Genomic DNA, 22916 nt, shown 5'->3' with positions numbered 1-22916 from the left:
AATTGATTTTTAACTATCATATGAAATTTTTTGAAAAAATCAAAGACTTCGAATTTTAAATTGAGAAAGTAGATCCATACATACCTAGTGTAGTCATCGATGAAAGTGACGTAATAGGAGTACCCTCCTTTAGACATGACGGGGGAAGGACCCCAAACATCCGAATGGACTAACTCAAAAGGCCTTTTGGAAACAAAGGTTCGGTTTGGAAAAGGAGTAGATTTCATTTTGCCAAAAATACAATTCTTGCAAAAAAAATGTTTCTCATTACAAAATTTCTTTCCAAATGAAAAGGAGTACATTTTTAAGAAACTTGGGTGTCCAAGTCTTTGATGCCAAATATCAATATTTTTATCTTGGACATGGTTACAAAAAGAGTTAGTGGGGAGTTTCAAGTTGCTCATGTAATAGAGATCTCCCCTCCTATGGCCTTGCCCAATCAGCTTCCCGGACCGGAGATCCTGTATTGATCAATCCTTAGTTGAGAAGGAGATTTTACATCCATGATCACATATTTGAGCAACAGAGAAGAGATTTAAATTAAGTTGAGGTACAACTCTCACGTTTGGCACAAAGAAATCTTTTGAAAAGTTTAAGGTTCCAAAACCTTTTACTTGTAAGGATGTACCATCGGCAGTTGAAACATAGGAGTTTTTATAATTATTACATAAATCGGAAAGCTCATTTTCAAGGGGGTCATATGAAAGGAAGCTCCAGAGTCAAGGATCCAAGACGACATACCTGGAGGAGAGGAGGAAGCTACGGCGGCACCCGAAGTTGATGGAATCTTGAGTAGAGTTTGTAGTGCTTCTGATAGTTGAGCAAGAGAAAAAGAGTCCTTTCCTTTGATTGCTTCCTCTTTCTTTTGAGTGGCTTCTTCAACGGAAGCAACCTTATTTTTTGGTGCTTCATTCAACTTAGGGCAATTAGGTCTTATATGACCCGGTTCTTGACAATGATGGCAAATGGCTTTTCTATAGTTGCCATTATAGTTATTTTGTCTTCCAAAATGTGGAGGTTTATAAGTTTTCATATGGTTGCCGGGTTTTGATACGGCCAAGACATCATCTCCTCCTTTAATCATGCCAAGACGGGTTTCTTCTTGGCATATTTCGGCTATGGCATCTTCCAAGGGAAGAGGCTTTGATCTATGTAGGAGGGAGGATCTAACTTGTTCATATTCGGGCCTAAGCCCATGTAAAAATTGGAAAAAGTGTTCTTTTTCCATTTGTTCTCTCCTTAACTCCACATCTATACTAGAAACCTATGTCACATGGGTGCGGGTGCGGGTGCGGGTGCGGGTGCGGGTGCGACATGGGTGCGGCGCAATTTTAAAAATTTTGGACACGGGGACTCGGCTATATATATATATATTTAAATATATATATATATATATATATATATATATATATATATATCCAGTGTGTGCATATGTCTATATAAATTTTGGACTCGGCTCGTGACTCTTCCAAGTTGTCTCAGATCCTGAACTAACTGAGTTAAAATAGTAGTATAACTGGGTTAGAACCAAACTAGGCTGAGTTTATCATTGACTCAGCCGAGTCTTAGCTACCATGGGAATAAAACATCATCAAGGTATTAATTAAAAGCATTAACTAAAAGCATGTTCTGGTAAATGCATTAAATATCTTTTGCTAAAATTCATAACATTAATTAAAAGCATTAAAAGCTTTTAATTTTTCAAAGCTAAAGAGAGAGAGAGAGAGAGAGATCTCGGTGGATGAGAAAGTGTTGCTACTCGTGGATGAGAATTTATTAGCTTTTATAAGAGAGAGAACTTGGTGGATGAAAAGTGTTGGTACTCGTGGATGAGAATTTATTAGCTTTTAAGATTGAGAGAGAGAATTAAATGATAATATTTAAGAATAATTTTTTTTCTGGGCCTAATGTTTAAGACTCATGCTATATATATATTTTTAAAAAATATATAAAAAGATCTTTTTTTTTATTTTTTGTACTAAAAATGGACATTTTTGGACTCGGTCAACGTTGACCGAGTCCAAAATTAAGACGGACTCGGCCTGGACTCGTTGACCGAGTCCGACTCGGCGTTGACCGAGTCCAGGCCGTGTCCGAGGCCGCACCCGTGTCCGCAACCGTGTCGGGGCGTGTCGACTCGGGTGCGGCACCTCCCTAGCCGAGTCCATGTGACATAGCTAGAAACCCATTTTGGTTCTAGTAAAGATAGCTCATCCCATAGAGGGCCAAGAGTGCTAAAGTAGTCCCTAACACTCATTTCTCCTTGCTTGATAGTCTGGATTTTTTCTTGAAGAAAGAATTGACGAGCAAGGTCTTTTTGGGTAAACATACCTTTCATGAAGAACCATGCTTCATTTGCCATCCGAAATTTGGCAATGTTGGCGCAAATCTTGAGCTCCACATTGTTCATGAACCAAGCAAGAATCTTGGTATGCTTACTTTCCCAATCTTCTATTTTAGATTGGTGATCTTCAATGGCCTTCATGCGGGCATCTCCTTCAAGAGCTTTTTCTTGATCACCTTTCATCTTAGTTAGTTGGAGTTGTGGTTCCGGAATGGTGCCCATAACGTATCCCCAAAGCTTTTTCCCTTTGAGGTTGTTTTCCATGGCGGCGGCCCACATCATGTAGTTGGAGCCATTGAGCTTGAAGGAGAGATCAATCCTTTGTTCTCCTTCCATAATAATCACTCACAAGAGGATAAAAGAAGAGAGATACAATACGAAAAAAATATAGCTACACAACTAGCTATATTAAGAAGAAGAGCATACACAAGGCTCTGATACCATGTAATGAAATATGCGGAAAAGCAAAGAGTGCACTAAGCACTTACAACATCCACTAATGAGCAAACAAAAAGGGCTAATACCCAAACCCACAATAGACAACACAACATAAAAATATAAATGCCTCTTATTGAAAGAGAGAGAGCTCTCAAGAGTGAAGAATACAAGAGGGGTTCACCCCTATTTATACACAAGAGAGGGAGAGGGAGAATGGCCAAGAGGCCTTAAAAGGAGAGCCACCTAGGGGCTCCCCATGTAGTCGTTGGGAGCCCCCAACAGTCACAAATGTGACCGTTGGGAGCCCCATCGACTACATGGTGGGGCCCCTTTTGTGTGAGCAAAAAATATAAAAATAAAAAATATGTTTTACAAAAAATAAAAGGGAAAATAAAACAAGAAAAACAGGTACCCCTATCGGGTACTTGTGAAATGACTAAAATACCCCTATCGGGTATTTTATATATATATATATATGAATTACATGTATTTTAACAGCTTCATCATCCTTTTATAGCACATTCTTCAATGCAGGACTATTCTACACAATGGTTCGCTTTTAATGCATGGGTTAAATTACAAATGCAAAGATTCTATTTATCGGTAGATTACAATCTATGTCACATGGGTGCGGGTGCGGGGATTCGGCACTTCCAAAAAACCCGGGTGTGGGGGTGTGGCAGGGGAAAAAATGTAAAATATATATATAAGGGGGGGGGGGGGGGGGGGCGCCCCTTGCGGGGGGTTATAGGGGGGCAGCGCCCCCCCCCAAGATTTTTTTTTAAAATTCCGCAGCCCATTTCATAGAACAAATTTTTTTTAAATCCAAAAAAATGAACCGAAATGACCCTGGGTGCGGTCAACGCACCCGGTGCCGCACCCGCATCGAGTCGCGTCGACGCGGGTGCGGCACCCTGCTAGCCGAATCCCTGTTACATAGATTATAATTAATACTATCTCTCCCTCTCTCATAAATGTTGTTGGCATTAATATTTTCCCTTTTGTGTGAAAAGTTGGAACACTTCAAAAACTTATTAGTCTCATATAGATGGGTAAAAACAAGAGAGGCTCTTCCCACATCTATAAAAGGATGGGCATCTCCCCCTCTTTACAGTTACGGAACTGGGGTTTCATTTTGGACCTGACCCACCTGACCAGCCCAATCTGGGCTCCAATCCAACGGGTATCGGACAAAATTCAATGCCCAAGTCAATAAGTCTCGGACTCAACCCGGACCCAACAATAGTTAGGTCGGGCTTTTAGTGGGTCATGCCTTTTGGGCTCTTATGGACCATAGGGCCCATGACCGCCTCTAGGCCTAGGTATAAGGAGATTGGGGACTCTGAACAAAGCATACCTAATAAAATGTTGTTCAAGAGTTTTCTTTAAAACAGATTAGTGGAATGACTTAATTAGAACCAAGTATGGTGTTGAAGATGTTTCATTCAGATGGGAATGGAACCTGGTGAGTAATGCTTATTCTAGAATGTGGAAGGACTAGTGCAGCGTACTACCACATTTTCAAAGAGAATATCCCTAATTTTTGGGTAATGGCAGGACAACCAATTTTTCGCTGGATCCTTGGACTAAGGAAGGAATAGTTAAATCTTCATTTCATAACCTTTTTTGTCTTGCAGTTCATAAGGATTGCTCACTGGCTCTTAGTAAGTAGCCACTGGGTGGATGCGATATCATATTTGATAAGAGCCTCTGGAGATCCAAGAATATATTACTTTAAACCAGGAGCTCGCCAACTGGAATTTAAACTCAATGGGAGATTCCATTCAAAGGAGATGCTCCAATAATGGTTCCTTCTCTATCAAATCCTGCTACTTCCCACTATTAGAGGTGATGAATGCAACATTCCTAAAGAAAGCAATTTGAGGGTTGCGTCCTAATCAAAGGGTACCCATTTTTGCATGGCTGTTAAGTCTGGACAGAATACCAACACAATAATATAAACCATTGAGGAATTCAGCTGGCTAGTTATTGCTGCATGCATGAAGCAAGTGAAGAATAATCATGGCATCTATTTTGGAACTGTCAGTTCTCTGAATTGTTAAAGCTTTTATGGCCCGATTAGAATTTTGAAGAGTGGGAGACAAGAACTTGTTTTCGGATTGTGGCAGACTGGTGCAAAGAAACAGACATGTTTAAGGGGGGAGAAGAAAGATATCTATGTGATTCAGTGTAAAATTCAAACCCAGTTACAGCCCTATGCAAGAGAAAAATGGACTGTGTTGGATGTATATGGATACGACATAGTCAACCAGGTCATTTGATAGAATAAATATCTTATATGAAAGACACCCTAATCTGATTTATTTTTATCTTATCCTTTTCTTCTTGTAATTCTGTTTAATGGGAACATCTCATCACCTTTCTCTTAATGAAAGATTTTTCTTTCTCAAAAAGAAAAAAAAAGAACTTGATTTAGAAATTTTAAGAATTGGAACTTGGGAGAAATTTAAAATATCAAAGGCAAGTATGTGCACATAGGAGAGAGAGAGAGAGAGATGCGACCAACTCTACATGGAGCATCTATGCATGGGGCTTGGTTGGGCGAGGCTTGATGCCCAACCCTACCTGGGCCATTCAATTAGATTCTACCTTATAACCCAAAATAAAATTTAAAAAAAAATTAAGACAAGAAAACATGCCTAGACAACAAAGTGCAATGAGAAATAATCAAGAGGAACAAAAAGAAATTTTGAGCAAATCAATCTAAAGAAATTCACAAGATGTATGAAACACAGATACTGAATGACAAGAAGAGTCCTAAAAATAACCTCAAGTCCATAAGAGGTTTAGGATACATCCACTCATCACCCGTCGTCTTCAGCTTACCCCACATGTACAACTGCCCTCCACCTGAAAATTTATGTTTATGATCAAATATCAGAATTAAATGAAAAAGAAATGCACACATAATTACATATTGCTGGAAGAACAGGTTTCACAAAATTTTCCTAGATATTATAAATTTTTATAGGATAATGGATACAGATTTTTTCCTTTGATATTACAAAATGCTATTTCATGCCTGATGCTTCAACATGTGCAGTTATTTTCAGTTGGAAAAGTTGATTCTTACGTTAATATAAGGTCAAGTATTAGCCGAGTATCATGTTAAGATTAATTTATTTTGGGCCATCATATTACAACTGAATAAAATAAGTACACAAACAACAAAAGAATGCAATTAAGTAGAACCAACTAATGAAACATAGTATCGACAAAATCGCATCTTACACTTACAGATTCAAGTAATGAAAAAAGAGCAGTATAAAAACATACCAGCAGTACATGCAGAATTAGCTGAACCAGCTGAAACAATAGCAGTAAGAGGAAGCACATTTTGCCTTTGAAAGGTTTCAACAAGGCGAGGAACCCATTCATCCTTCTGCTCCCTATGTCCCAGCCTGTAAATGAAGCATGTCAAACTGTCGCAATAATCAAAAGTAGATGGAAGAAGGAAATATGCAATAAGACAGTGACTAGAGATATTCAAGGGCAGAATCTATATTTTACATGATGCGGTCAATTGATTATGCATGCACAGTAGAGAGATTAATAGCAGCTGTTAATACCCTACCTTCCATATCCACCAAATCCCCACCTGAAACAGGAATAACATAACATTACATCAGAGTGAATTGGTGCTTGATCATGTAAAAAGTATCAATAGTCATACTTCCAAAACATGTTAGCATGATGGCCTGAAGAATTGCATCAATGTAAATAAAAGCTTTGAAGCACCTATTGAACACAGTATACATTTATTTATTAAAGACAAGTGACTAGGAAAGATGACCTCTAGTTTGGCCCAAACAACATAATTTGGAACAAGAATGGCAAAGACCAAAAGATATCCCAGCAGTAATACAACAAAACACATTCAACATTTGCAATCAAACTGCTTGCAAGTCAGACATAATAGGACATCATTGCCTTCTAGAAATCAATATTAACACTAATGGCCCAAATAAGTAGGGAAAAATTCAATGCAATTATTATTGCACCATAAAGAAAGATATGGCAACAGATACGTACGTGTAAACATGGCCATTTGAAGTGACTGCAACTGTGTATATACCAAGTACCATCATGACAAGAGTCAGTAATGAGAACCTTGCTCAATACAGATAACAAACAAGATATTTTGAAACATTTAATTAAAACTACAAAACTGATGCATCGCAAATATATAAACATGTAATAACCAAATATCATTGGAGCTAAGTAGTCACCTGTATGATTTGTACCACAAGCAACTTTAACAATTGTCATCTCAGTAAGTGAAGCTATAGCTCGTGGACGAGGCTGAGGTTCATAAGCAAGTTTTACTGAAGCATCCTTCACATTATACTGCAAAGAAGGGCATGTTGCTCTGTGGTGTTCAGACAAGACATAGCAAGATCACAAGGGAAGTTCAATGAATGAAAATAAACATGTTTTACATACCTCATTATCAGTGCCATGCCCAAGTTGGCCGTACTGAGGAAGACCTGCAGTTCTGCAAATAAAGAAAATTGCTGCAAATTTTAAAAAATAGCAATTTTATAATTTAGCAGGAGCTTTTCAGGAGAAGATTAACATTAATTGGTTGATCAAGATAATATTTGTATCCTTTAACAGGAACACAAGATGGTGAAGATCAGCAAACCGTACAGTATGGTTGATCCTTGAAGCGAAGAAAGCCATACAGTAAAATCACCCCCACAAACAGCATTTGTTGCTTGAGAAATAAGGCACCGAACTGGAGATGTCTCAATTTCTAAAAAAAAATAAGACAGGATTATCACCTTTGCAATAGAAAACATGAATCAATTAATAGCAAAATGATTGGTGAATTCTCATATACAAAACAATCAGCAGACAATATCTAAAGAACCACAGTGATCAAAGGCATGGCATAAGTGCCTTCCTATTATTCATTTTCCTAAAAGGATAAAATATTGGATTTCCAATTAAAGGTTGCAAATTTCTTTTTTTTTCAGACTAAAAACTTCAAGCTGAAACATATGTATTATAGAAACATATGTATTACAGAAACATGGGAGGATGCTCTACTATATGGCATCTACACAATGTAAAACCTACATCACTCCACGCATCGACATGCTAAATGTCAAACATTTCTGACACCTTCAGGAAGCATCAAGAAACCTCAAAAGAAAAATAAACAGGATGAAGATTCAGAGAGCTATCAAGCTAAAACATTCAACTAATGTTTCAACTTATCAGAATTATATTCTGAAAAGACCAGAAACGCAAGAATAGAATCCTGAATTCAAGCACAGAGAATACGGTAAATGGCGAAAAAAGAGTTACCTGATGCAATTATAGAATCACTTCTCAACTTCTGTTTTCCAAGACCGCATATGATCCCAGGTTCGGATTAGACAATCACCAACCCAAGGATCAGAACTTGAAGTAGATTAGGTTAGAAATGGAAAAATCAATGAAAAGAATATTTTGATTCAGTCTAACTCCGCCTGTGTATAACTGTTTAGTTATACACTGCCGGTCCCAAGCCCGGATAAAGGAAGAGGGTTGCGGTAGGCCTGTGACAGCCAGCATAAAAACTTAGTCATACCCTATGAAAATGAACCAATATGAGAATTTCGTTGGGGCGTTCCCTACTGAGCGATGCGTTGTACTCTCTAGGCCCGGAGGCAGTGATAAATGGGCAAGGGTTGCTAGGTCGTCGCCCAGAAGCGACGCGTCACACCGGCACCCGGGTGTGGTGTCAAATAGGCAAGGGTTCCCTCACTTTGTTGGACGGGTGGGGGTAAAGAAGTTAGTCCAAGACCATAAAATTAGGTTAGCCACTTGGAACATAGGGTCTTTAACTGGTAAGTTGGTAGAGTTAGTAGATGTTATGTGTAGGAGAAAGATTGATATTTTATGTCTACAAGAGACCAAATGGGTAGGTGAGAAAGCAAAAGTGATAGAACCTCGGGGATATAAGATTTGGTATACAGGAATAAGAATGGAGTAGGGATTGTTATGAGTCGTCAGTTTATAGATAATGTAGTTGAGGTCCGTAGGAAAGGTGATAGAATTTTACTTATTAAATTAGTATTAGGTACGGATATTATTAATATTATTAGTGTTTATGCACCTCAAGTAGGTTTAGATGATTCCATTAAGCATCAATTTTGGGAAGATTTAGATGGAGTAGTACAAGAGATATCTTATGGAGAAAAGCTTTTCATCGGCGGTGACCTTAATGGACATGTAGGCATTAGTAGGGATGGATTTGGGAGTATCCATGGAGGCTATGGTATAGGAGAAAGAAATGAAAGTGGAGAAAGGATTTTAGATTTTTGTTTGTCCTATGATATGATCTTAGCAAACACTTGGTTTAGGAAGAGGGAGTCTCACCTAGTAACATTTAAAAGTGGGGTTAATACGAGTCAGATAGATTTTTTCCTACTTAGAAAGAGAGATAGGGGTTGTTGCATCGATTGTAAGGTTATACCGGGAGAAAGTGTAGCTACACAACATAGAGTCTTAATTTTAGATCTTAGAATTAGACAATGCCGCACAAGGGATAGACATAGAATAGATCCTAGAATTAAGTGGTGGGCACTGAAAGGAGCTAAACAAGGAATGTTTGTAGAGCAGGTAGTTAAGGAAGTTGATTGGTGTCTCGAGGAGGATTCAGAATCAATGTGGAATAAGATAGCGGGTGGCATGAGAAAAGTGGTTAAGGAGGTATTGGGTGAGTCTAAAGGTGGTGCACCACTAGGTAAGGATACATCATGGTGGAACGAGGATGTCAAATTAGCTATTAAGGTTAAAAGAGAGTGTTATAGAAATCTAAGTAAGAGTCGTGATAATGAGAATTTGGAGAAGTATATGATAGCAAAGAAGGAAGCTAAAAAAGTAGTTCGAAACGCGAGGGCTAAGGTATATAAGGAGGTTTATGACAAGTTGGATACCAAAGAAGGCGAGAAGGATATTTATAGGCTTGCAAAGATGAGAGATAGGAAATCGAGAGATTTGGGTATGGTTAGATGTATCAAAGATGAAACGCAAAGGGTTTTAGTCAAAGATGAGGAGATTAAGGAGAGATGGAAAGATTATTTTGATAAGTTTTTTAATGATAGTCATACTCAAGATCTTGGAGACTTCTCCATTCCTTTTCATGAGATAAATCGTGACTTCATGCGCAAGATTCAAAAGAAAGAAATTGCAGAGGCTTTGAAGAAAATGAAATCAAGAAGGGCAGTTGGCCCAGATGGTATACCTATCGAGGCTTGGAAATGCTTGGGAGCGAAAGGTTTAGAATGGTTGACAATTCTTTTTAACTTGATTTGGCGAACAAATAAGATGCCTAATGAGTGGAGGAAGAGTACTTTGGTGCCTTTATATAAGAATAAGGGTGATATACAAGATTGCACAAACTATCGTGGTATAAAACTCATGAGTCATACTATGAAACTTTGGGAGAGGGTGATTGAGTCTAGGTTGAGGAAGGTTGTCATGATATCGGAGAATCAATTTGGTTTTATGTCTGGAAGATCAACTATGGAAGCTATACAACTTCTTAGACAACTTATTGAAAGATATAGAGAGAGGAACATAGATTTGCATATGGTTTTTATTGATTTAGAGAAGGCATACGATAGAGTACCTAGGGACGTTCTCTGGTGGACAATGATGAAGAAAGGTGTTTCTCTCAAGTACATTAGTATAATTAAAGATATGTATGAAGGAGTAGTAACCAATGTCCGCACTTGTGGAGGGGTGACAACCAATTTTCCGATAACGGTTGGGTTACATCAAGGATCTGCTTTAAGCCCTTTTCTATTTGCGATAGTGATGGATGAGCTTACGAGATCAATTCAAGAAAATGTACCGTGGTGTATGTTGTTTGCTGATGATATTGTTTTGATTGATGAGTCTAGAGCTAGGGTTAATGCTAAGTTAGAATTATGGAGACAGACATTGGAAGCTGTTAAAATGTAAAACTGTACATATATGTATATATAATAATATTATATTATTATATATATATATATATAAATACATTTTTAATTTCTTTCTTTTCTGTATTTTTTTTCCTTTATTTTTATTTTTTGTCTTTATGTCATCTGGTTCAGTTTGAACTAGAATGACTGTTGCTAGTCAAGTCCTGTCCAGACTTGACTAGCAATAGAGCTGTTGGACTGACACATTCCAACAGCTCTAAATAGAGCTGTTGGACTGTGCCCAACAGCTCTATTGAGTCCTCTTTCAGCTGTGTATATAAAGGGGTGCAGCCCCTCTTGTATTTCACTCCAATGCTTCTTAAGCAATTGGTTTTTCATATCAATAAAGAATACATTTTTATTTTTATTTTGTTTCCAGTTATACCCTTTTTAAGGGTTATGCTTTAGTGTCATTCTTGACACTTGCTCTTGTTAATCAAAGCTCGTGTTTCGAAGATCCCCATTTCATTTCATGGTATCAGAGCTGCGGAAGTACTAAATCTTGAGGAAAAGCTGCCTCGGTTTCCGTGCCCGTTTGCAAAAGTGTTCGCCACTTGAAGAGAAGTGTTTTATCACTTCATTGGAGAAGATTTCATATCTTGTTGTATTGTTTTTTTTTTCTTTCTCATTTTCCTTCTTGTTTCTCTTCTATCCCTATTCTTTCTCTCCTTGTAATCGATGGATGACAATGATAAAGTCACCATCATGCCTATGAAACTAAGCGATACGAACTATGTAACATGGGCTTCAATCATGAAGCACCATATATGGGGAAAAGGCTTATGGGGGATTGTGGATGGTTCCGATTCGGAACCTAAGCTATCTCTTACTAAAAAGGAGGGAGATAAAGACGTCCCTCTATCGGAAGAAGAGAAAATCAAGGCTATTGCCTCATACGAGAAGAAATGGAAAGAATGGAGAATATCTCATGCGAAGATAATGTCATGGCTTATCAATAGCGTTGACATTAAAAAATGCTCAAGTCTTGCCAAATTTGATCATGCCGATAAGGCATGGGAATACCTTAAGAATATGTATTCCCTTAAAGATATTACACACGTGTGCAACCTCCAAGAAAAAGTTCGAATGATGACACAAGGAGACAAAACTATTCGTGAATATTACAATGGGTTGTCCGAACTTTGGGAAGAACTTTCCCTTTTAGAACCAAAGTGGCATTGTGCCGAAGACATCGAGCTTCGTCAGAAACAACTCGATGTTGAACATTTTTACCAGTTTATCACTGGATTAAGGCCGGAATTTGAAACCACTAAATCGGCCCTACTTCACCGGGGAAAAATTCCTTCTATTGTTGAAACTATTGAAGAGTTAACAATGGAAGAAAATCGTCTCCGGAAAGGTTCTTTAAAAATTGAAGATGATTCCGTTTTAGCTGTGTCTAGACCAGGGAATCATGTTCGATCATATAGGCCTCCTCACTTTAACCGACAAAATGGTGACTATGATAAGAAGAAAGTTATTTGTCATCACTGTCATGAACCGGGACACTACAGGCCACAATGTCCCAAACTTAAGGAGCTGAGAGAAAAAAGAGCTGCAATTGCTGGATCGGAGCCTAAAGATCAGGATGCACCAGTTTCCCTGGCCCAACTAATGGAGATCCTTCAGCCTCTCATCAAAGGTGCCTCTTCCTCATCTGAAGCTTCAACCGGCGCAGCAGCCTCATCTTTTTCTGATTTAGGTAAAATTTCTTGGCTTCTTGACTCTGGTGCATCTTTTCATATGACCCCAAATAATCAAAGTCTATCCAAATGTGTTAAAAATAAAACAAGTGTGTCAAAGGTCTTTACTGCTGATGGGACTTCTCTTGAAATAGAAGGAATAGGAGATTTTGAAAAAATTTATAAAACAAAAATTTTTTTTATTCCAGAAATTAGACATGTTCCCAAATTAAATTTAAATCTTTTATCTGTATCTCAAATTTCTGATTATGGGTGTAATATTTCTTTTTCTTCTCATGGTTGTTGGGTACAGGATCGCCAGTCAGGCAAGCTGATTGGGGAAGGCCATAGAGAAGGAGGACTCTATTACATGGATTTTTTGGAAATGCCGAAGAAAGCTTTTTGTTATAATATTCAAAAAATAGAGTTGGAACTGTGGCATAAGAGACTTGGTCACCCACATATAGCCAAAATCCAACATTTTCCAAATCTAGGGAAATTTTGTAACTCTGAATCATTTGATTGTAAAGATTGTATTTTCGGCAAAATGAAAAGATTACCATTTCAGAACAGAACCTTTTTCTCTTCAAGACCACTTGAATTAATACACTCGGATGTTTGGGGTCCTGCACCAGTAATTTCTAAAGGAGGATTTGTTTACTATGTTATTTTTGTCGATGATTTCTCCCGACATACGTGGATGTACTTTCTCAAACATAAGTCTGAAGTATTTTCATACTTTCAAACTTTTCATAATATGGTTAAAAACAAATTTCAAAATGATATTACTATTTTTCGCACAGATTCAGGGGGAGAGTTTTTATCCACAGATTTTCAAAATTATCTTAAATTGCATGGCATCACACATCAAAGATCTTGTCCTTATACACCTCAACAAAATGGACTGGCAGAACGAAAACATCGTCATATTATAGAAACCACTAGAACTTTATTAATAGCAAATCAAGTCCCTAAAGACTTTTGGGCAGAAGCTGCCTTAACTGCCACCTATCTCATTAATAGGATGCCATCTTCTTCGTTACAAAATATCACTCCCATTGAAAAACTTATGAACATTTCTCCAGACTACTCTAGATTAAGAATATTTGGGTGCAAATGTTTCATATTTACTGACAAAAATGATAAACTTTCCCCTCGTGCGATTCCCTGTGCCTTTTTAGGATATGCTGAAAACCAGAAAGGTTATAGATGTTTTGACTTCAAAAATAATAAACTATATGTGTCTAGAAATATTTCCTTTCTTGAAAAGGAGAGCTTCTTTGATTTTAGAAAATTAAAAGACGTCACTGAGTACTCCTTTTTGCTAGATCTAACATCAACATCTGATGAATATGACCTTGATTGTAACTTTGATGATGATCCAAGAATTATTGATCTTAATGTTGAAAATGAAGTTCATAGAGATACTAGTATTCAATATTCCAGGCGACAAGAGTCTAATACTCCATGTGCACTTGAGAAATATTCTAACATTCCAACTAGACAATCATCCCGAATCTCGAGGCCTCCAGAAAAGTTTGTATCATACGAGTCTTTCTCACCCACATATAGGGCAGTTATTGCATTAATTCACTCATATGAAGAACCATCCACATATTTTCAAGCAAAAAATGATATCAAATGGATAGAAGCCATGAAAGTTGAATTAGATGCACTTGAAAAGGCTTCTACATGGAATATTCAAGATCTTCCTCCAGGGAAGAAAACTATAGGATGTCGATGGGTTTATAAAATTAAAACCAAGAGTGATGGTACTCTTGAAAGATATAAAGCCCGTTTAGTAGCCAAAGGTTATGCCCAAGAATATGGGATTTATTATGAAGAAACCTTTGCTCCGGTGGCTCGTATGACTACTGTCCGAACCTTAATTGCCTTAGCTTCTATCAAAAAATGGTCTATTTTTCAAATGGATGTCAAAAATGTTTTTTAAATGGAAAGCTAGTTGAAGAAGTATATATGGAACCCCCTCCTGGTCTAAGTATTCCTAAGGGTAAAGTCCTTCGCTTAGAAAAAGCTCTTTATGGACTTAAACAAGCACCAAAAGCTTGGTATGATAGGTTTAGTCGTGTTATGATTGATATTGGTTTTCAATTCTGTTTAACTGACACTGCTTTGTTTATTAAGAATTCTGATGCAGGGATCATTGTGCTTCTTCTCTATGTGGATGATATGATCATCACCGGAAGCGATAAACAGGGAGTTGAAACAATCAAAACACTTCTTAAATCTCATTTTGAAATGACTGATTTGGGCTTGTTGAGATATTTTTTAGGCATTGAAGTTGCTTATTCTCCTAGAGGATATTTATTATCTCAGACTAAATTTGCTTTTGATATTGTTTTCAGGTCTGGTATTACTGATGATAAGAAAGTTGACACTCCAGAAGTTGTTAATGTTAAAATGAAGATTGAAGATGGAGAACTTCTTGCAGACCCTACTCCTTACAGACAGCTTGTAGGGGCACTTTCCTATCTATCCATTACCAGACCAGATATAGCACATGTTGTTCATACAGCAAGTCAATTTCAACATGCTCCTACTTCTGTTCATATGGGAGCAGTCATGCGTATTATCAGATACATCAAGTCCTCTCTTTCACGAGGACTTTTCTTATCTTCCTCCTCTTCTCTTGATTTAATTGCATATACTGATGCTGATTGGGGAGGTGATCCCAATAACAGACACTCAACCACTGGCTTTTGTGTCTTTTTAGGGGAATCATTAATCTCGTGGAGGTGTAAAAAGCAGCAGAAGGTATCTCTCTCATCCACCGAAGCTGAATACAGAGCCATGGCAACCACGACCATGGAAGTAGTTTGGCTCCGACGACTGCTTGCTGACATGGGAGTTGAAGCAACAAAGGCTTCACAAATGTGTTGTGACAACAAAAGTGCGATCTACATTGCCAGTAACAGAACATTCCACGAACGCACCAAACACATCGAAATGGATTGTCACTACGTCAGAGAGGAATATCTACACGGGATAATTGATCTGCCATATGTCACTTCAGAATATCAGTTAGCAGACCTCTTTACAAAGCCTCTCGCTGCTCCCCGATTTCACTTTCTCTTAGACAAACTTTCGCTCATTGTACCGTAAGTTTGAGGGGGAGTGTTAAAATGTAAAACTGTACATATATGTATATATAATAATATTATATTATTATATATATATAAATACATTTTTAATTTCTTTCTTTTCTGTATTTTTTTTCCGTTATTTTTATTTTTTGTCTTTATGTCATCTAGTTCAGTTTGAACTAGAATGACTGTTGCTAGTCAAGTCCTGTCCAGACTTGACTAGCAATAGAGCTGTTGGACTGACACATTCCAACAGCTCTAAATAGAGCTGTTGGACCAGAGTTACCGGAAGCGCCTAGCTAAAAGGGGAAGCGCGCTTCGGAAGCGCGAAACGTCGCGCTTCCGAAGCGTGGGGGGAAGCGTCCCCCTTTTTTGGGAAGCGCGTTTCCCTTTAATGGGGGACGCATTTCCCTTTAATGGGGGACGCGCTTCCCTTTAATGGGAAGCGCGCTTCCCATCACGCTTCCCCCACGCTTCCCCCTCGCTTCCCCCTCGCTTCCCCTATTTTTTTCAATTTTTTTGTATTTTTTATTTTTTATTTTTATTTTTTTCGCTTCCCCCTCGCTTCCGAGACGCTTCCTAGGTCGCTTCCGAGACGCTTCCCGAATCGCTCCTAAGTGGTCCCACGCTTCCCCGCTTCCTAAAATTTTGAAAGTGCCTCGCTTCCCGCTCCCGCTTCCCGTATCGCTTCCCGCTCCCGCTTCCTCAACTGGCAACCATATGTTGGACTGTGCCCAACAGCTCTATTGAGTCCTCTTTCAGCTGTGTATATAAAGGGGTGCAGCCCCTCTTGTATTTCACTCCAATGCTTCTTAAGCAATTGGTTTTTCATATCAATAAAGAATACATTTTTATTTTTATTTTGTTTCCAGTTATACCCTTTTTAAGGTTATGCTTTAGTGTCATTCTTGACACTTGCTCTTGTTAATCAAAGCTCGTGTTTCGAAGATCCCCATTTCATTTCAGCTAGAGGTTTTAAGTTGAGTAAAAGTAAGACTGAATATATGGAATGTCGGTTTAGTAAGCAACGAAGTAGTGATGGGAGTGTAGTGAAGCTTGGTGAGCAAGAAATACCGATGAATGATTATTTCAAATATTTGGGATCCATCATTCAAAAGTATGGAGAAATTGATGGAGATGTAAATCATAGGATAAAGGTTGGGTGGATGAAATGGAAAAGTGCAACTGGAGTGTTGTGCGATCGTAGAATGCCATTGCGGTTGAAGGGAAAGTTTTATAGGACGACTATTAGGCCCGCTTTACTATATGGTACGGAATGTTGAGCTGCCAAGAGACATCATATTCAAAAAATGAGTGTAGCTGAGATGCGGATGCTTAGATGGATGTGTGGAAATACAATAAAAGATAAGATTCGGAACGAGGAGATACGTAAGAAGGTAGGTGTTGCACCCATTGAAAATAAGATGCGAGAGAATCGTTTACGGTGGTTTGGACATATTCGGCGAAGGCCTAATGATGCTCCAGTTAGAAGGTTGGAGAAATGGGAAAATATATTAGTTAAAAGAGGTCGGGGTAGGCCTAGGAAGACTTGGATGGAGATGATAAGAAAGGATATGAATGCTTTGAACCTCACCGAGGACATGGCATTGGATAGAAATGATTGGAGGAAAAGGATTCATGTGGAAGACCCAAAATGAATTTCTTTTTTGGTTCATATCGCTGACCCCAATTGTTTTGGGATGAAGGCGTAGTTGTTGTTGTTGTTGTTGTAGATTGATACTTAGTCTGAATCCAAATGGACCCACTTCAATATAACCTCAGTCAGATTATGATTGAATATGATCTGAAATAAATCAAAACCACTGACAGGTAGCATATTTTACATATTTTGATTATATTGTTATTCTTTGGTAACGTAGAACCTAGGACAGGGATTTCAAGAAGCAATGGTCCAGGAGTCTTCCACTTGTGTCAGGCCTTGGCCTCCCCTTAATTTCTGGAACACAACAAAAAGGTTAGAACTCTTGGAACTTTATCTTTTGCCATTATCCTGATCAGATTTGTTGCTATAACCAAGCCACTTCTTCTTTTTAGTAGTATTTGTTAAAAATGTATTCTTCAATCATTGTAATCATATATATATTTTATATATATAAAGGATGATAGATATACATATATGGTATATATGTATATGTATCTTCCTAATTATATATATAAAATATATATTTCTCTATTCTTAGCCGTAGGGGTAGTTTAGTCATTTCACTTATTTTTACACATATTCCATTTGGAATATGATTTTTATTTTTATTTTTATTTTTATTTTTTATTTTTAATTTTTAATTTTTAATTTTTATTTTATTATTCTTGTGGTTTGCGCCACCTAAGGAGGCTCCCCAAAAGAGTCATTGGAGGCTCCCAACAACTCCTTTGGGAGCCCCCTATGTGGCTCCTCTAAGGTGTTATAAGTAGGGGTCTTCCCCTTGTATTTTGATTATTCTTGAGGGAGTTTTAGCTTCATTGTAAAAGGGTTTTTACCCTATTATTCATAATAAAGAGATATTCTTTTAGCTTTTTGGCTTAACCCCTTTGTGAGTTTATGGGTTTCGCACTTTATGTGCTTTTGGTTGCCCCTTAGCGGGTTTGTGTATTTGCACCTTAAGTGTGCATTCATGGGTTCATTATCGAACCCTTTGTTTTCTAACATGGTATTCGGGTTGTCTTTTGGTGCATCGGAAAGCGTGTTGCTCAAGAAATGGTGAAGTGTTCATTGTTCTTCTCTTTTTTTAAGTTATTCGGTATGTATGCATTATGAAACTATTTTTCTTACATATATTTTGCACATTTAGTGTTTATGATACTTGAACCTTTCTTTTCACATATCACATTTCACTTGTTCGCATGTTTTAAAATATCTCCTTTTAAATTTGTAAACTTGTTTGTTTTCTAAATATATGATTGCTCAAAAATGGGTCGTATATCATATCTTTAAATTTGATGTCAATCATACTTGAACTTGTATGGCTTTAGGAGTTTTCTATTATGTTGACTTCAAGTATTAAAAGCTTGAAGCTCATATTTTCCATGTCTTCGTGCATCTGTATCCGTGCCTTTGTGCACTTGTGAGAGTTCTCATTGTGCCCTTGTGCACACTTCTTAGCATTGTATTTATACACGAATATTTTTTAGAGATTTTTGCATAAATGAAAATACATGGTTGTGATAAAAAACTTTTGTATGTGTAAGAAGTTCTTAAAGAAAGTTTGGATGAGATTGAAATTTTTAGTATATAAAGGATTGTGATAATTCACATACTTCTCTACGCATTCACCAATTACCCATCACATATAATAGTAATTTATGTTTTTCAAAATTGTCTTCAATTATGTGAGATTGATGATTTTTTTACATAATTGTTTCATGATTGACCTATAAGTTAACTTCTAAAATTATATATGTTTTCTTGCTAAATTAATGATCTTTGTTTAAAGCTCTTGACTCTCATATGATACCTAATTTGTTTTGAGGTTCTCTCTTGTTTATGGGTTTTAGTGCATTTTTTGTGAAAAATTGATATAATTCTTGTATGAGAATTTCTCACATCTAAATCTTTGTTGTTCACTTTTTTATGAATCCTAAGTGGTTCTTGTTAATGATAACTATTTGTGAGAATTCCACGATTCTTGTGAAAAGAAGGATTGTAAAGGTCTTTCAATGTTTTTGGTTTATTTAAGGAATTTTGAAAAAAAATTGTGATAAATATGTTGTATGAACCATTGTGTTCATTAAGAAAGATCTTTTAAAAGAACTTCTCACACTATATAGAATCTTAATATGCATAGTGTTTCTATTGCGTCTTTTGGTATAAAAGATTTCATTAGTTTGGATTTGCTTCTAATGATGCAACTTTATAAACTTGTTTGTTTGTATTTTTCACATAAGGTTTCAAAACCTCTTGATTGTATCTCTTCTTTTAAAAGATGCCTACGTTGGCCGTAATATGGTCTCCTTTGTCTTAAATTGCACTTGTTAAGCATATAATTGCATAATTAAGGCTTGAGAGTCTCAAGCATTCCTTCTTTTTTATGAAATACATGCCTTAGTGCATGTTTGCTATTTTTACGCCTTTGTGTGTATTTGTTCAAATGTTGTGTGAGTGCCTTCGTGCACATCTTCTGTAAAGCTTTTGTGCTTGTATGTGTATTGTCTCTTCGTAGACATTTTTACATTGCGAAGCTTTTGTGCACATTTTTTTTGTGAAAGTGTTTTAGAGTCTTTTATATTTTAGTGCCTTTCTCAAGGCTTGTGAGTGTATTGTTCCTTAATGGACTTGGATATTGACTCTTTTGTTTGATCATTATAAGACATTGTAAGTGCTTATAGCACTTTGTATATTTTCGCATATCTCATCACAATCAAAGAATATTAAAAAAAATTGTGTGGGATTTAATCCTAATTTTATAAATTTTTCAAGTATTTTTTAATATCCTTTCTTTGGGTATTGTGTTAAAGCTCTCTTTGTGAACCGTTATGGTTCTTGTGATTCCTTTGTTAAAAACTTGGTTTTTTTCTCTTGATTATCTCAAGATGATTTCTTTATATGTCATTGTGTTTTTTAAAGAGTATTTTTGCCTTTTATGACACTTATTTTGTCCATCACAAGTTGTTATATGATGCATCAATCTTTTTTGGCCTTGTTATTGTTATATTAGAGATGTTTGTCGAGGTGAGTTATGGGCACCTCGTGTTATGTCATTTTAGATTGTCAACTTGTAGTTTGACTCTAAAATGACTTGTTTTGAGATTTCTAATTATGAGTGTGTCACTCATTTGTTTTTTGGCCGTTGATTTTATGGATGATTTTAATTATGTATACTTGTGATGGATGTCTAAAGTTTGAAACCTTAGTGTTTTAAGGTATATTGAGAAATTGATGTTCTTTAATTGTATTTCCATTACAAGCTTTCTTACTTCAAGTTTTTTTTTCTCCTTTTTATGTCTCTTATCTAAGTGTCATCATATGTAGACAAGACATATTGTTCACACCTTTGTGTGTGTTATTAGCCATTTGTTGGCTTTTTTCTCTTGATCTATTAGCTGAACACACTTGTCTTGAGTGTCATTATATGTAGACAAGGTACGTTGATTCACATCATTGTGTGTGATTTTAGTTCATGTTGGCATTTGTGTCCTTGTTCTAGTCGCTAAGGTGTGTGCCTATGGTTGGCTTCTTTCACTCATTTCAAGTGTTATTTTATGTAGACAAGAGATGTATTATCACACCTTTGTGTGTGTTTTAGCCCATGGTTGGCATGGTACTCTTGTTCTAGTAGTTAAACATGCTTGATTTTGAGTGTTATTTTATGTAGACAAAAGATGTTTTTAGTCCATGTTGGCGTTTATTCTCTTGTTATAGTCGCTCATACACTCATTTCAAGTATTACTACATGTAGACAAGATGTGTTTATACACACCTTTGTGTGTGTCTTTGGCCTTTAGTGGCATTATGTTCTTGTTCTTATTCTAGTAGCTTATACACTTGATTTGTGGGTTTTTTGAGGTCTAATAAGGTGATTGCTTGTAGTGGATAAACTATTGTTGAGATTTACAAAATTTCATATTTATAGAAATTTGAAATTTGGTTTTAATATGAGATTTTCTAACTCATGTTCATTTTATAGCACAATTGCTATGTGCACATGTTTAAATCAAAGAATATGTTTTGATTGTTTTGTCTCATAAGTGGACTTAAAACTTTTGAACTCTTGTGTTTTATACACTCTCTTTTATCATATGCTCTTGAGCATTTCCTTTGTGAAATCGCCTTCAAGAGAATTGCTCAAATCAATAAACACTTATTTTCCTATCTTGTAAGCTCAAGTAATATTACTTGATTAAAGCATTATTGGTGCATGTTCATTAATGACTCTTAAGTGTTGATTCAATATGCATATGCTCATAATGACTTTTTAAGCTCTCACTTGATTAAGATTCATATATTTTCTTACGTGTTGGCTCTTTGAAGGCTCTTTATGTTGTCTCTTCATGAATTATCTCAATGTTACTCATAATGGTTTTTTGTTTGTTCATTATTGAATCGTGTGAATGCATTAAGCATTCTTATTATAAATTTCCGCATACACTTTAAAATTTTCTCATTATTTTTTTATGTATATCATTTTGAAAATTGGTCTTTTAAAATTATTTTGCATGCATAAGTAATTATCTTGTCCTGACGAATCATGTGCTTTAAATAAAATAATTATGCTTTTATATCTTTTTGCACCATTGTTTCTTGGATGAATCATCTGATATGGTTTTGATTGATTCATCTTGTTTGGAATATTCCACTTGATTAAAGTGCAAAGATATCTTTTATTTGAACATTTTCTTGGTTTGTTCCAAGAGATCTTGAAGATGAGATGAAAAGAAGTACCTTAGATAGATCATAAAAGGTGCTCACCATTAAAGACAATTGGAGACAGACATTTGCAAAATTCAATGGCTGAAGACTCTTGGAGCCTTGAGATTCTTCCTCTTGTATTCTTCAATCTTTTCGCTCCCCCATGCAAAGTTTGAGGGGGGTGTTAAATTGTATTCTTCAATCATTGTAATCATATATATATTTTATATATATAAAGGATGATACATATACATATATGGTATATATGTATATGTATCTTCCTAATTATATAAATAAAATATATATTTCTCTATTCTTAGCCGTAAGAGTAGTTTAGTCATTTCACTTATTTTTACGCATATTCCATTTGGAATATGATTGTAATTTTTCTTTTATTTTTTTTATTTTATTCTTCTTGTGGTTTGAGACACCTAGGGAGGCTCCCCAAAAGAGTCGTTGGAGGCTCCGAACGACTCCTTTGGGAGCCCCCGATGTGGCTCCTCTAGGTGTTATAAATAGGGGTCTTCCCCTTGTATTTTGATTATTCTTAAGGGAGCTTTAGCTCCATTGTAAAAGGGTTTTTACCCTATTATTCATAATAAAGAGATTCTTTTAGCCTTTTGGCTTAACCCCTTCGTGAGCTTATGGGTTTCGCACTTTATGTGTTTTTGGTTGCCCCTTAGCGGGTTTGTGTATTTGCACCTTAAGTGTGCATTTATGAGTTCATTATCGAACCCTTTGTTTTCTAACAGTATTGCATTGACCAAATGAACTCTTTTGTTGTGGGTTTTGGGGCTCGTGCCTGTAATGAAATGGTGGTCTTCAACAAATGCACAAATAACTCACAAACAAGTGCCTATTGGAGACACTACAAGCATGACCCTTGAAAGGGTATAAAAGGAAGAACACTTGAAAAATAAATAATACTTTATTCGTGAACAAAATGCTTAAGAAGCATGGTTATTTACATTGAAGGGGTTCACCCCTATATATACAAAAAAG

The 22916-nt window shown here is 36.5% G+C and overlaps 1 protein-coding gene across 2 annotated transcripts in view; it reads right to left on the bottom strand.

Moving 5' to 3' along the window:
* LOC149818090 (uncharacterized) overlaps positions 1-22916 on the bottom strand; it is a 74936-nt gene that overhangs the window by 28649 nt on the left and 23371 nt on the right. For both annotated transcript variants that reach the window (XM_089985610.1, XM_089985611.1), the window contains exons 5-11: positions 7454-7559; positions 7247-7298; positions 7033-7150; positions 6836-6866; positions 6378-6401; positions 6080-6204; positions 5572-5653 (exon numbers count right to left, since the gene is read on the bottom strand). In XM_089985610.1, coding sequence (XP_089841736.1) covers positions 5572-5653; positions 6080-6204; positions 6378-6401; positions 6836-6866; positions 7033-7150; positions 7247-7298; positions 7454-7559 — 538 coding nt within the window. The remainder of the gene's footprint in view (positions 1-5571; positions 5654-6079; positions 6205-6377; positions 6402-6835; positions 6867-7032; positions 7151-7246; positions 7299-7453; positions 7560-22916) is intronic.

Source organism: Nuphar pumila, chromosome 13 (genome assembly GCF_984573655.1).
Source record: "Nuphar pumila chromosome 13, dmNupPumi1.hap1.1, whole genome shotgun sequence".
Lineage (NCBI taxonomy): Eukaryota > Viridiplantae > Streptophyta > Magnoliopsida > Nymphaeales > Nymphaeaceae > Nuphar > Nuphar pumila.
The sequence above is the reverse complement of the archived record's forward strand: the minus strand, read 5'-3'. Positions and strand labels throughout refer to the sequence as shown.